Source organism: Nelusetta ayraudi, unplaced genomic scaffold, assembly GCF_046127955.1.
Source record: "Nelusetta ayraudi isolate G7.1 ecotype Tasmania unplaced genomic scaffold, CSIRO-AGI_Nayr_v1 ptg000071l, whole genome shotgun sequence".
Lineage (NCBI taxonomy): Eukaryota > Metazoa > Chordata > Actinopteri > Tetraodontiformes > Monacanthidae > Nelusetta > Nelusetta ayraudi.
In genome coordinates this window covers 3,513,414-3,528,701 of record NW_027466121.1, presented here as the reverse complement: position 1 = coordinate 3,528,701, position 15,288 = coordinate 3,513,414, and the positions used below count along the sequence as shown (strand labels likewise).

At 45.5% G+C, this 15,288-nt stretch overlaps 1 protein-coding gene across 1 annotated transcript in view; it reads left to right on the top strand.

Moving 5' to 3' along the window:
* The window catches only part of tead1a (TEA domain family member 1a), a 43,544-nt gene that overhangs the window by 9,802 nt on the left and 18,454 nt on the right, over positions 1–15,288 (top strand). The window contains exon 2 of the mRNA XM_076042678.1: positions 8,007–8,491. Within this exon, the coding sequence (XP_075898793.1) occupies positions 8,287–8,491 (205 nt within the window). The 5' untranslated portion in view covers positions 8,007–8,286. The remainder of the gene's footprint in view (positions 1–8,006; positions 8,492–15,288) is intronic.

The following is a 15,288-nucleotide window of genomic DNA, read 5'->3' as shown; positions in this document are numbered from 1 at the left end:
CAAATGGTTGATGGCCGGGTGAAAAGCCTTATCGACTTCTCCTTGGCCGTTGACCCCGTGAGAGCATCTGGTCGCACCTCTCGCCGCATGCCTTACCACATTCCCAAGGCGTAAGAGCGCCGCGGTGCTTCGGCGGACTCGTAAAGGACAGGGCAGGTCGAGGGATGTGCGGTTATCCTGACGCAACCCCTCTGAAGGAAGACCTCACTGAGTCGAGCGCAGTCAAACCACAACAAATCTCCTAATCACAGCTGGACAAAGTCGATTTGTCAAAGCCAAAGTAGTTGCATAACGCTTTAATGCCAGCTCTGCTTTCAGGCTCTGTGTCTCCCGAGTGTGAACGCAAGGCTTCTCATATCAGCGCATTTCTTTTTTTCTTTTCTTTTTTTTTTTTTGCTTTTTTTCCAACGCTTGTCACATGGGCAGAGCAGACAAACTGATGAAAAGCGATGGTTCAAACAAATTTGAAACACCGCCCGTCAGTGATAGTCCGAACCAAAAAAAAATAGCTTTCACGCTTTCAAATCAGACAGCGGGCTCTGGGATAAGGCTGACCAAAAAAAAAAAGGCATTTTAATATATTAACTTCCGTTCAATAATCTAATCAAATTCATAATAGATATGATACATTGATACATTTTCAGTGCCAGTTTGTCTCGCTAACCGTTTACAAAGGTTTTGTCCGCTGCCAGACTTGGATTTCATGCATCATATATCACCTCTTATTTAAACAGATTTTCTATCTTTTATACATCCGAGCAACTCTAAAGGACATATATTATCTATGCTGTAAAGAATTAAAGTAGCTGTATGTGAATCTAATTTCACCACTAGCTGCCACGGCCAACGGAAGATCCTCAGTGCAGTGAGAACTTAACCGCTGCTGAGCAAGCAAGAACTGCACTGCTGCATCGTGACCACCATTTTTGACAATGCGAATGTGAAAGATCTTTCTCTGCTACTCTATCTCTCTCAATCCCTGTAAATTGACATTAGAATGGGTTACCTTGCAGTTATTTGTTGTTGAAAGAACAATATATTTGTGACGTGACCAGCACAAATACACATTCCAGGTCTCTGCAACGTCATGTTACAGGTGGAAGGGGTGTTGTTCCTTGCCTCCAATAGATTTGAATCATTCAAACCCCCAAAATACAAAGGAACTGTTTTCCAATTGGGAGGGAATTTGTCACATTTTCCTCGGGAACTCAGCCACTTCTCATTTTGTCATCGTGCATCCAACAAATGCACGATTCGTGCAGATGGGACATCCTCAGAGAGGGAAAGAAAGAATCGACGCCAGTTCCAAACATTTTTGGACAAGCCGTTATCACCTGGTTTCTCAGTCTGCTCACAGGCAAAAACAAATTGGACGGCTCGCGAACGTAAACCCTGTAACCGATGGCATGTGTTGCCGTAATGCAACGTGAAGGTTTGCAACCGTCATGGAACCTTTAATTTGCAGCTTCATTTGTTGTGACGCATCGTGTGTTTCATCGTTTGGGACCCAGCAGATATGTGCTTGTGAGGCTTTCCAACACTCTTACTGCTTGCAGGAGAAATAAACCCTGACTTTTAAATTATGCAGACATATGCCATAGATAGATAGATAGATAGATAGATAGACAGATAAGTAATAAATACAGAGTATGCCAACAATAGATACAAACAACTAAAAACCAATAGAAATGCAACCCTCACGAATCGTCAGCCTGAACGAGCTGTAACGGCAGTAGGTTGATTCTTCTGAAATAACTACATGCTGGATTGTTTCAGCCATCGAAGGCCAATTAATCATGCACATACACTTAGTGTTCACTCATCTCTGGCACACAAAGTGAAGACAACTGTTTGTGAATTAATTTTGCTAATACACTGAGGTGAAATCACACAGAGAGAGAGAGAGACAGAGAGAGACAGAGAGTAAGATCATCCATCCATCCGAGTGAATATGAATACTAAGCGCGTGCATTAATTCCATTCTTCAGTTTACAGTGGGTCTTTGAAGCCGCATCTGTTGCGCACTCCAGGCCTCCATTGAAGCGGCCCAGCGGAATACATCATCGCCGAGGCGGCGACAACGCCGCTCGCGCCCATTAAAATTCAAATATGGGGGAGGGAGTCTACACATGTCCGAGGATTTATCACCCGTACGTGACAGTAACAAGCGTCTGGGCGGAGGGAGAGCGATGTGACCGGGGGTGAGATGTCAGGTGAGTTCTCAAGGTGGCGGGACTCAGGGCGAGGCCTGGTGCGCTCCGACGCATTTCTGACCGTTTGAATAACATGAGTCTCACCTTGGGAAAGTGGCTCTGCGCCGCTTAAAAGTCCAAGACAAGTGGAACAGCCCGCCGCTTAACGCGCTTTGAAGGCTGAGGCAGAAAAGGAAAAATGAATAAGAGCCGACTCTCAAAGGTCGCTGATTCAAAAGCGAAATAATCGTAATAATTCATACGTGTGCGGTGGGGAAGTAAAAAAAAAAAGAAAAACAGAAAAATAGAATCCTGGAAATGAGAGTTCTCCGATTCTAAATCAATTTATTTTGGGGGCATAGGGGACTGTTAAAACACGGGAAACGTTTGTGAAGTAGAACAATGTTTGCTCTGAGGATTATGAAAAAATCCTCTTGTATTAAACCTCTGTGCATGCAAGGAAATGTGTGTGCCGGCGTGCGCGCGCACGGGCACGTGTTGGAAGCAGTTTAAACGAATGCCGGCGAGTTGAGGAACGGGCGAAAGAGCCGGGAAAAAAAAACAAAAAAAAAACAGCTTGTGGTCACACGCTCTCAACGTGCACGGCGAACACAACCCCCCCACCCCCACCCCCACCACCACCACCACTCCCGCACCCCCCACTGATATGTGGACAACGGACGCACGCACTCTGACACGTGCGCACGGTTTGAAGCGTTTTTCGTAACAAAATAACCGGCCGGCGTCGGAGAAATACAGAGGCTGCTGAGCGCCATGCACGTTGCGAGAGTGTGTGTGTGTGTGAGTGTGAGAGTGTGAGAGTGTGTGTGCTGGAAGCCGGTGACGCTGTAAGAAAGAAGTGGAAAAGGAAGAAAGGCGACACAGAGGGAGAGCATGAGAGTCCAAGGCAGCTGCAGGGCTGTGGCTGTATGCCCTGTATGTGTATGTGTGTGTGTGTGTGTGTGTGTGTGTGTGTGTGTGTGTGTGTGTGTGTGTGTGTGTGTGTGTGTGTCTCCCCTCCTGGGGGCTGGCACTGACACCATGGAGCCTGCTGTCCTGGCTGGAGTGGCCCGGGCCTGCCTGGTGACAGAGACACGGAGGGGGGAGGGGCTCCCGGGGTGCAGAGGAGTCGCCCAGTCACAGTTGATTGTTGTGTGACTAATGTCTCTCTCCAGCGTCCATCTGCTGCTGGGCCTCCTCCGCTGCTCCTCTTCCCCTCTCACTTTCCTTGTCCTCCCTCACCCTCACCCTCCTCACCCTCCTCACCCTCACTCCGCTTCCGTGGTTTGCCGTCCTTCCATCCCGACGTCCTCTGCTCAACTCTCGTATTGTCTTTCCCATCTTTTTATTTAGCCCTCGTTCCTCCCCCCCCCCTCCAACTTTATTTCGATTAGCTGTTTGTGTCCTCTGTCTGTCTTCCTCTCCTCCCCTCTTTATTCTTGCCTGTCCTCTTGATTTCCTTCCATTCTGTTGTCTTCCACCGTTTTTTTTTTGTTTTTTTTTTGCCAGCCACTTTATTAGGTCCGCCATGCTGGCAGCATGTACCTAATAAAGTGGCCCTTAAATGTACATACCGTATGGGTCCTGCTTCGAGGTTGTAACCAGTGGTTGTTTACTGTTGCCTAGAAACGGTTTTGATGTTGTCAAAATTCCCATCAGAGACCATCGTCCGATATCAGTCCTGACCAAGTCTAAATGCCTGAATGCACTGAGCTGCCACCATGCGATTGGCTGATATGCTATGTGTATGAACAAGCTGCTGACCAGTACGGACGAGAGTTTGACTGCCTATGTGAGAGGGCGTTTGATGATATTTACTGTATAAGAGTGAGTTGGAATTGTTTCCCGGACGGCCTCTCCTAATTCTACAGTCCTTGATCATTATTTGCTTGTGCCCAATACTTTTCAAATGCTGGGTTAGAGCAGAGAGTTTGAGTTTGGAATACAGTGTGCACTTGATAGAAGAAACATGCACTCCAGGGAGACGACAAGACATTGACTATGTGAGGTGTTTATGGAATTGTGTAGCAAAGAAGAAATAGAACATGTTAAATAGCTCTAAATATGCTTTATAAGAAGGGTGGCTATTTTTGAAGAATCTAAAATACAACACTTGTTTGAGTTATTTCACACTTGTCTTGTTTATTATACAATTCTATATGCAATGATTTATAGTTTTGATGCCTTCATGGAAAATATACAATGTAAATAGTCGTAAATTGGAAAGGGAGAAGTGAGAAGGTGTGTCCAAACGTTTGACTGGTAGGGTATATCCAGTGGCAGCATCCAAGTTAATGAATTCCATGTCATAAAATGACTGCAAAGGTTAACGGGCTTCTTCAAAAGGACAGAGTCACAGAGCCTCTGGTGGTTTCAACCAGAGAAACCACACAACAGTGAAGCATTCTGAGGTGTTCTCAGAGCAGACGGAAGAAAACCAAGTTGTTTTAGACAGACTATTCTAGCAGACAAGCTCTGTTCATCCATACCGGCGATACCGGAGTAAAGAAATTTCTGTCATTATGTAAACAGGTTGTGGAGAGAGGCTTTGTAGCTTTGCATAACCAGAAGCAACCGGCCGTGTAAACAGGAAGTGAATGTGGCTAAACTGCAGTAAAACAACTCCACAGGATAACTTGGAGCAAAGGGACCACGGCGAGATTGGAAGAGCAACACGTTTTATTTATATCAATTAAAAAAAGACAACCGTGTCAAAGATGTGCGTGTTTTCGCAAAGGGAAATTCAACTTTAGATGATCTCAATGTATGCTTTGGCTTTATTCAATCCGTCCTCCCTGCAATTTTTTCATAGAAGCAATTCGATACCCTTGAATGAAATAACAGAGACAACCTTGGTATTTCAGTTTCACTTCTGCCTTTTTTAAATAAATGCAGTCGTGCAGTCAGGGACTTCCATCACCCCCCGGTGAATTCTCTCGCAGCACCCACATGCGTGAGTGTTGAAGTGCCCCACTAGAGCTACCTACACTTTGGTGCTGCCGCTGAGTGTTTTGAATACAATACAGGCAAAATGTGCATTTGGAAAAAAAAATTGCGGACCGTTCCGAGCGAATGTAGGTGTTTGATTGTCAGCGCTTCAGCGGAGATCCTCGTGGGGGTCAAAGGATTTGTTCGCTAACCGTTCAGATCACGTCAAAGTGTTCTGGATTTCTGTGATTCTTGCTTCTGTCGCTGCCGCTAAGTTTCTTAGAAATGTGTATACTTTAGTGGTGGGACTTGATTTTAAAATTTGAATAATTTTGTAATAATTTGTAATTAATTAATCGCAATTAATCGTATTTTAATCGTATATCGGACTCCGCTTGGTCGTATTTGGTGCTCTTACGTTATCGTTCCAGTGCTTGTGCTTTTTGCTACGTGTTTTTTTTTCTTCTTCACAAGCCAAGAAAAATGTTTTCATCTCGGCCACTTCATGTTGCAAAGCCCGACTCGAGTGTCGTGCTAATGAAAAAGTTTGATGTTTACACTTTTTTTTGGTTTTATTTAGTCGCAAAGCACTTTAGCCTGGCGGACGCTGACTTTGTCTGGTGTTCAAAGCAGAACAGGCAGAGCACAAATGGTCTTTTGTATTTTGGATAATAGCTGAGTGTTAAAAAGGGGGTTTTGAGATTTTTTTTTTTATAGACTGGAAAACTATTATATTTTTCCATGACCATCGCAAAAAGGGCCCTAAAATCAAAAATCATCAGCCTTTTAAACAGTATATATATTTATATACTGTATAGTTATGAATTGTCTCACACAAAAGGTTCAGATAGCCATTGATATGCATAAATAATAATATATTATTAAAATTATATCCCCGTCAGTCAATCGTGTAACCTAAGAGGATGACATGAATGACTAATGCTAATTCAACAATTTTAAGCAGGAATTGGGGGGAAATTACGTCCAGCATATTTCACACCTGATTCACACTCTTAACTTTGGCTCTGGGGCGAGGAGGGGGGGGGGCGCACATTTTCTGATGTTGAGGATTTTCTTTTTTTCCAGAGGGTGATTCTGAAGACCTGACTTAAACAATTACACCGTTATTTTTTGTGGAGGTGAAAATAGGGAGAGCTAATAAGTGCAGCGAGGAAACACTGACGTTTTTTTTTTGGGAGACGTCTTGGTTAGTTCCAAGTACTATACATAACAAGCACGACTGCAGGACGGCCGGCTTAGTCTCCAACAAAAAAATAAATAAATAAAAATTCACAAACTCCAGCATACAGGATGCAGATTCAGCCGGCAGCCCTGTGCATGAATGGATCCTTGTGTGAAGGGAAAAGTTTTGGCGGCTCGGCGGCTTGGGAGGAGGAAGGCAGCGAGGGTAGGAAGTTGGACAGGAAGCGGACAGGGGTGGAGAGTTCGGGGGTAGGGTAGGGTGGGGGGGGGGAGGTGAAGAAAAAGCAGGGGGGGGGGGGTAGAGAGCTACAAGACGAGCTCGAGTCGAAAGCAGTCGATGTCGCTCATTACACGCTGGCCTCCGAGCGGCAGCCAAGCGGATGTTTTTCCCCCCGGCAGCTTTTGCCGCCCCCCCCCACCCCTCTCCCCCCTCCCCGCTGCTCCTCCCCTCCTGCCCACCCCCAAAGGTTCTGGGCAAAGTCTTGATGCGGGACCCAAGAACGCTGAGCGGGTTAAAAAACGTTGCCCGCTGCTCTACATGCCTCAGTTGCATGTACGCTGTCAAGTGTGATTGTGTTAAAATTAGCCAGCCTGACACACACGCACACACACACACACACACACACACACACACACACACACACACACACACACACGCTGATGCGCCCTTCACACTGCCGGCTTGCGAAGGCTGCGGCCACGGACAAGAGCAAGGGAAGTGTGAACAGTACAAGAACAGACAAAATGACATGTGTTTGCCCAAGGAGCTGGCACTGTAATTGTGTGTGTGTGTGTGCGCGCGTGTGTGCGTGCACATATGCTGGTCTGTGAGAGCTGTGTGTGTGTGTGTGTACGCCGTGCCAACACTGCTGTTTACCGTGGGGGATTTTAGAAGAATTGTAGGCAGCTGGCAAAGCCCCTTTAGTTTCGCGTTTTGTTTTTTCCCCCTACCTTGGTTGTCTGTCTGCCTGCCTGCCTGCCTGCCTGCTCCTCCTGCTCCTGCTCCACTTATGTGCATGTTAGATTTGATGTCGGGCTACCACAACGGTTTAACAAAATAGGCAATTTCCTCCATGAAAAGAAGCAATAACGTCCCTCCGGCAGCCAGGACGCGGGCCTGCAATGTGTTCATCACAAGTCAAAGCTGCACTACAAAAAATTTCCAGGGTATAAAAAAAAATAGGAAGAAAAAAATACAGATTTAATATCAGCTTAAATCAGGGCAGAGGAGCTCCTCTCCATTATGGCTGCCCTGTTTTTTTGGGGGGTTTTTTTCTGAAAAGGAGGCCTGCGGTTTATTACTGGGTGTTGTCTCCTGAGGAGCAGGGAGCACGAATGATAATGATATCAAGACAATAGCTGCGCTTCCATGACAGTTTTTCGCAAAATAAAAGCAATATTTCGACGTACAATTTGCAGGTGTTTCCATTGAATGTTGTCAAGCGCATAAGCCGTAATTCTCGTAAATCTCTACCTGCGAGATTTTACATTTTTTTTCACGTTTACATTTGTTTGCTGTCAAGAATGATTGTCACATGTTTCTCATTGATTACTTGTCAAAGAATATTCCGAAGCCATGAAACGTTGAAGTTTTCAGACTTTTGCACAAATATTCAACACTTGCCAATTGTCATGGTTAGTTTTAACCATCATTTTTCTTCCTCTCTCTTTTTTTTTTTTTAGGAGTCCTGCTGCCTGAGGCTGGATTTTGGACTGTCTCTCCACTCCACCAGTTGCTATTAGCCGCTAGTAGCTGCTACTGGCGTTTAGGTTTGCTGTTGTTGCAGCTTTAGCCAGCATTAATGTTCAGTTTCTAATGGTCCACAGCTGACCCCCTCTGGGAGCTAATTATTGCCATTAGCATTTGGTGAAGTTAGCGCCGCTTTGCCACTCAATCGTTCAATCACCAGGCCGGCCTAGCGCCGAGGCACCGATAGCGGCTAGTTTCACGTTACCTGCCGGCATGGAGCGCAGTAGCTGGAGTGGCAGCGAGAGTGCAGGCGAGGACATGGACAGACTGAGTGACTCCGGAGGAGATAAGAACATGGACGGGGACCCCGAGGGGGTCTGGAGCCCTGACATCGAGCAGAGCTTCCAGGAGGCCCTGGCCATCTACCCGCCCTGTGGACGGAGGAAGATTATCCTGTCTGATGAAGGAAAGATGTACGGTGAGTGACGGCGGGGAGTGGAATTCATTCAGTGAAAAGACAGGAGCTAGGCTGGCACAGCCGTGAAAAAGACGCCCGCGATGTTAATCATCGCTATCTGCTCCGTTCATTAAATTCGCGTGTCGGTTGCACATTGCCCGTTTTTCTACATGGGAAACTCGTGAAATCATAGTGGCTTAACTTACCTTTTTTACGTTTTAAGTTAGACTTACAAAGTTGTGTAGTGATGTGAAATGGTTGTAAAAACATAATATTAACCTCTGAAAGAGGAACAGTAAGGGATATATGAGCAAGAAGTGGCCAAACTCGTCAAAGCTGCTTCTGTAATAAATCATTTTAGCAAAGATTTTTTTAGTTCTACTTATTTGCTAAAGTGCCACTTGTCAAAGAGCTGTAAGCTAATGCTATGCTATTTCAGAGCTCTTGATTCCAAGTTGAACTGACCAAAAAGTCTCATTGCTGCTTTGCCTTTTTCACAAGTGTTTTAAATCAATGCACATAACATATACGCATGCATATATATATATATATATATATATATATATTTATATATATATATATATATATATATATATGTCTGTGTGTGTGTGTGTGTATTCATATATAGAATGATGAAACTTACATGTACAGATCCATTATGGGATGTCAAGTCAATTCATACACATGTAGCCTGACCTTTGCAGAGCGAGGGAAGCCTTTGCTTGTTTGTGTATTCAGCGACGATGACAATGAAGCCGTTTTTTGTTTTTTGTTTTTTTTTTGTTTTTTTCAAGCGTTGCAAATAATTGTGACGGCTCGGCGCTCAGTTCTCACACGCCGCTGTGCGTGTGGTCAGACCGGGGGTCGGAGGAGGGGGGGTAGTTGTAGCTGTAAAAGAGAGGAAATAGAGGTGAGCTATAGGTGCAGCGTGTATGTGCTGGAGAGCAAGAGTGACACTGTGTCTGAGAGCGTGTGCTTGTGTGTGTGTGTGTGTGTGTGTGTGTGTGTGTGTGTGTGTGTGTGTGTGTGTGTGTGTGTGTGTGTGTTAGAACTAATAGAGTGATGAACAGATGGTACTCTGGCTGCCACCAGCTGCGCCTCCCTCCCTCCCTCCCCTTTCCACTCTTTTTTTCTCTCTCTGTATGCAGAGTGCACTCCAGTGATTTCTCTACGCTTCTCTACTCTAAACTTGACCTTTTACATTTTCACTTTGCCTGGACCACATTTGTACCCGGCCCCTCCCTCTGGATGGACCCCTCCTCTGGATCTCGATCACGTTGCCCAGCCCACCCTCGCTAACCCAGCGTGGCCAGAAGTACGCGGACACCTGATGATCTCAGCCATATGTGCAGCATTTGTCTCACCCCGGGCTGCAGTAGCATGACTGGGCTTTGGCGCTGGGTGGGCCGGGACTTACAACCCGGGCTTCACAGCAACACCTGTAGACAGCCAGGAGGTGTGGGGCTTTGTGTGTGTGTGTGTGTGTGTGTGTGTGTGTGTGTGTGTGTGTGTGTGTGTGTGTGTGTGAGTGTGCGGGCTTGTGCACAGGCTCACTTGGAAGAGGTTCTGGGGGAAACTGTAAAGTGGTGCAAACGCTCTTTTTGTGCGTTTTAACAATGGTGATGTCAAACTGAGATGTGTCAATGATGTCACAGAGAGAACAGGAAGTAGAGCTACTAGGTCCAACCATGGATGTATTATAAGAACTGGAAATATGCCGGCCCGCCAATCTTTCCCAGTGGTCACTCGAGGTACTGCACGATTCATAGAAAATCTTTCTATTGATTTTTCAGTTATGGTCTTTTAGTTGTTAAAAAAAAAAAGATAAAGGCCAGAAAATGACCAGAAAAGAGTTTATTCCCAGCGTGACGTCACAACGTCGTACGTGCAGCTGTGTCTCAGCTCGTTCTGATTGGCTGCGTCCTGATGTGTCTGTAAATAAAGTTCTCCAGGATCGTTCTGATTGGTCAAATAGATCATCACTACTGCGCATGCTCTATGAGCCCATTAGTGCGGAAGTCAAAAACAAATACGCTGGGTGAGCAACTTCATTGAGTGGGGCCGCCAACTTGGAGTCTGGGGGGCGTGGCTCCAACATACCGAAAAAACGATGGGCTATTCTGCTTAGAGCAGTGGCACTTCTCTCCCACTCCGGACCTCAGTTGGAACTGCACTTCATGGACTATTCATCTTTTTATCCCCCCCCGTTTTAAATGTCTGACTCACGCTAACCTGCATGCATGCTTCTGGACAGTGTTCCAGTCACATACCTACTGTGGCCAGTCGTGAATGGCGCGAAACAGAAAAAAACTAACAAAAAAAAACACGTCGGTGGTTCCTTTTGTAGTTCGGTGAATGGCATCTGTGATGTTTCAAATGCATGTCAATATTGAACAACGGAGCACAATATCCCCACCGCGACAAACGCTGTGAATGGAAGCGTTGCGTGCTGAGGTTGCGCGTCATTTAGCTGTTGCAAGGCAAATGGAAACACTTATTTCGACGTATAGAGCCGCTCATTGTGTACAAACATTCCGAACCTGGCGAAGATGAGCGAGCCCCACGGGGTCAGAAACTGTCCGTGCAGATAAAACAGAGAGCCTTCACGCCCCACGGCCCCTCACTGGGTATTTCCTAATATGCGCTTTTGTTATCCATTAAGGATTGCGAGGGATACCTACCACAAAATAACTTTAGGCAACATGGGTTTCAAGTGCATCCTCGGCTTTTCAGTGTAATCCAACAGAAAGGGCTGATGAACGATACCTTGCCTGGAATGAAGTGAGCACTGCAAGCACGGGCTTCTTTAAGGCCCTGTTTGCACTTGGTCATTTCATGCGTTTTTCGTATTCCCATCGGCAAAAAACACACAAAGTAACCAAGTGCAAACCGTCCAAATCCGTTTTGTCATCCGAATACCCAAACCACGTCGGGGAGGTGGTTTCATCACGCATTAGCGTATTTTGTCAGCGGAGCAGCGGTCGCAGTTTCCCCACATATGTGATTAAATGTGCGACGTTGCATCCGAAAATTTGCCAGCCACTGTTGATCTGAAAATAAAGTCGTCACCACTCTGTCCCACCAGTCGTTACTCCTCGTTCGGATCCATACGAGCTGCGGTAGCATTAAAACGAGTGACTTGATATAGTCCGCAAACAGGAAGTTATTCGCTGCCATGTAAAGCTCGCCGTGGTTTTGCGCTTTACCGCCCCCAGTCGTTAAAAAACGTAAATGACGCATGTTGCATTTGCATAGGTTCGGCGGGTGGTGGGGGGTGTAATGCGATCACAAATGGCACGCTCGAGACGCATGTTAATGCTACGTGCGAACAAACCGGACTAAGTGCAATAACCCCTCCATCTATTTATAACGTGCAATAATTACTTCAGCTGTGCATATTTTTCACTGTTTTTCTCTGTATAGGCTCTTGTTCACTTATTTCTATTTCGATAGGCTCTTGTTTATTTACTTTTTTACTTTATACTGTTTTGCACTATTTTAGGTTATTTTTATATGCTCCGTTGACTTTATTCTTGTTTGCCCTATCTTCTTGGCTGTTGTAAAACCTAAATTTCCCCGTCGTGGGACGAATAAAGGTTTATCTTATCTTGTGCTTTGAGATTCGCTCTCGTGATCCAATCCCCCAAAACAGTTACAAGTGACCAAGTGTAAACAGGGCCTAAGTTAGCAGCAGCATTATTCCAGTCTTCTGGTTTTTTAGTACTTGGAAGTCAGTTTTGTTGAAACGGATGAAGATCCTGTGGGCATTCGGAAAAACTCCACACCGCTGCTGCTTCTATTTTCACAGCCGACAGCGCCACAAGTTGGCACCTCAGCAAAAGTGTTGAACTTCCTTGGTGTGGCGCCAATGCAGCTGCACCTCAGCATTCCGGCTGAATGGAATGTTGATTGACAATGGCTTTGGCCAGTCAGAATCCAGGAAAGTCCTAACTTGGGTTTTTGTTGTCGTTTTAAGAGAAATTTGCAAATCAGACCAAAGGAATGATTGCGAGACATTTGTCTTTCCGTTTGGAGCTTACGCTAAGTGACGTTCTCCAATGGACGATGTGAAGGATCAGTGCTGTACATACATATCTTCTGTGATGTTACACTCAAATGAGGTTCACACTGTAACGTGAGGTTTGCCTTGTGTCAAACCGAAGGAGCCAAAGCAGGGAACCAGTCAGTTGTCGCACTTCAACCCTGCCAAGCACCATTCTAAGGAGCGTTTCCAGTCGGTCTTACGAGTATGTTACATATCAGTCACTATAGTCAACCCATCCGAGAGGGAGGATCCCCGAAAACGAAAACCATCCTCTACAGATGCAACACCCTCTCGCACGTGTTGCATCCTCTTGAGTTTTCACCTCAATAGTTTTTCCTCAATAGTTTTCACAGATATCGGGCTACACAGCTCAAACCTGATGAGATTTGATAGCGTTTGTTGCTGCACGCTGACCTCAGAGGCCACAGAAGAAGCACGGGGAGCGAGTGTGAGGCTCGAGCGGCTGTGCTCCCCGCTGTTTTCTGATCAGTTACCGACCGTTCGGCTCACTCTGTTCCCTGCCTCGGCGGCATGTCCGGCACTGTAACGCTTATCTCCGTGACTCCGAGTCCAAGTTGTTGACACACGTATCGCGGTGGCTCCTTTGGGCTCGGCAGGGTGGAAAAGGCGAGGAGGGTTGAGCCTCCTGCTTCGTCCTGATCTTTTTTACTAAGAAGTTACGAAACCCGCGTCGAGTTGGCTTTTGACGGCGCAGTGAAACACACAAATTTCAGTTTATCCACGCTCGATCTCGATCGTTGATATCCTGTTGCAAGATGAAGCAAAAAAACAGGATTGCACGATTTTGAAGGACGTTTACAAAACTTGATTTCCTTTGCCTTGCTATGCAAACTGAAGCCGGCACCAGCGCCATACTGCTGGTTATTTCCTTGAGCATTTCTGCAAGGTGAAAATGAACAACAAATACGTATTGCTACAGAAAAAGAAGCTGTGTGTTATTGGTAGGTGCCCTATCAGAGTCTAAGAATAGGTCCTTCTTGCTGCAGGGAAACGGACTGAAAAAGGGGTAAGAATAAAATGTGCAAAAGTGCTGGGATTAACGTGGCGGGGTAGGAGCATTGAAAAATCATAAATGGATGTGCATAAAAGGAGAAGGGAACAGAAGGGTGAATAATGGCACTATTATCCGAAGCAAAGGTACAATGTGATGGCCCCTGGCTTTTGCTCCCCTACAGGAATATCATATGGATCCAATGGGCGGAGATAAAAGTCATTTAATTGGTATTGAACCCTGTGTGTCTCTTAAGCCAGGGATCAGGGTCGACTTATAAACAGATGTATTATGGGAAAAGCCTCCAACACGCTGTGAATGAGGATGAAGACATCTTTAAACATCTAATTAAAATATTTCATCCGCGTATTTCGTTGCTGCGTGAACTAATGCCGATGCTTTCTTCCATTGAAAAATCTAGATTAAATGTGACCCGAGCGAAACTGTGGCATTTTGAGCAAAAGATCCTGTGACTTTTGAAGTAGAACTGAGTTTGAAAATTTAAACATAATCATTTTTTAACTTTAAGATGGCAGAAAGAAAATCACTTCTGGGTCGCAAGTATTGTACCTTTTCCCAGAAGTCCATTCTGAGTAGTGTTTGCTGGCTGTAATGACTTTGATTTGAGCAAAGAAAGCTAATTATTACAAGTTAATGGCTGTTCTCTTGTCTTGTAAATCAAATTAAATCATCCCCTTGTGTTGTGGAGAACCACTTCCAACTACCTGCTTTGCGTGGACTGTATTTACACCCTAATATGCACTAGATAAGCCTTCTCTACTGTACATGTGAGGCTTCATCACTTCCTTATGTTTGAGTTAGCCAAGACTGCCAGTGTCACAGCAGAGGTATTGGTGTTTGTCGCTCTCTGAAACTCGGACCCCTGTTGTCTAACAAGTGGCCAATGTCTAGTCCAGTGTTTTTTGTTCAATTAACAAAAGTTTCATCCACAAACTTCATCCACGAATCCACATTTGGAGCCATGGCGAAGTGGCAGGGACTCAATGGGACGCGTGCCAGTTCAGTTGGAGGCACTTGAGAAGACGGTCTAGTCTAGCCTTTGCTTGCCTTGTGTCGTTTAGTTTTGACTCGTTATGAAATAACATGAAAATTATCTCGGAATTGTGTGACAGTGAGCCTTTCACGATCGCAAAATAATGCGATGGCTTCACGCAAACAACGTAAAACCTTCACGTAATAACGTGACAGTGAGCCACCATCCCTCTTCTGTACATTCATATGTGAAACCCTGAAATGTGAGAATGGCAGATCTTTATCCAGGGATTTTGAACGGGCTCTCAAAGTCGAAGAGCTGCTCAGGCGCCTGGTGTTACGTGGCTGTTTGCCAATGAAACGCGCTGAAGTATCGCCTCGCGGCTGCGCGGTCAGACAGTTGACTTTTTATTCGTATACAGACGTGTATGAAAATCACCTCAGATGTAATTCACGCACATGCAAGGGAAGCAGCAAGCAGCAGCAGCCGCGGCGGCGGCACTGAAATATAAATGTAGGGACGCATCAAGAGCCGCAGGTGTATCGTGACCTTACAGCGAAAGAAGCAATTCCTCAATTTCTTTCAAAAATAGGCCGGCCTCGCTGTTCAGTTACGCCTTACACGTTACACGTGTGGGACGGCTCAGTTAACACCACGAAAGGCTTTTCTTTTTCCTCCCATCACGGGGTTTCTGTTTAACTAACAGTGTTGTTAATGAATAAAAATCTTTTTTTTTTTTTTTTTTTTTTTTTGGCCCACCTGAGATC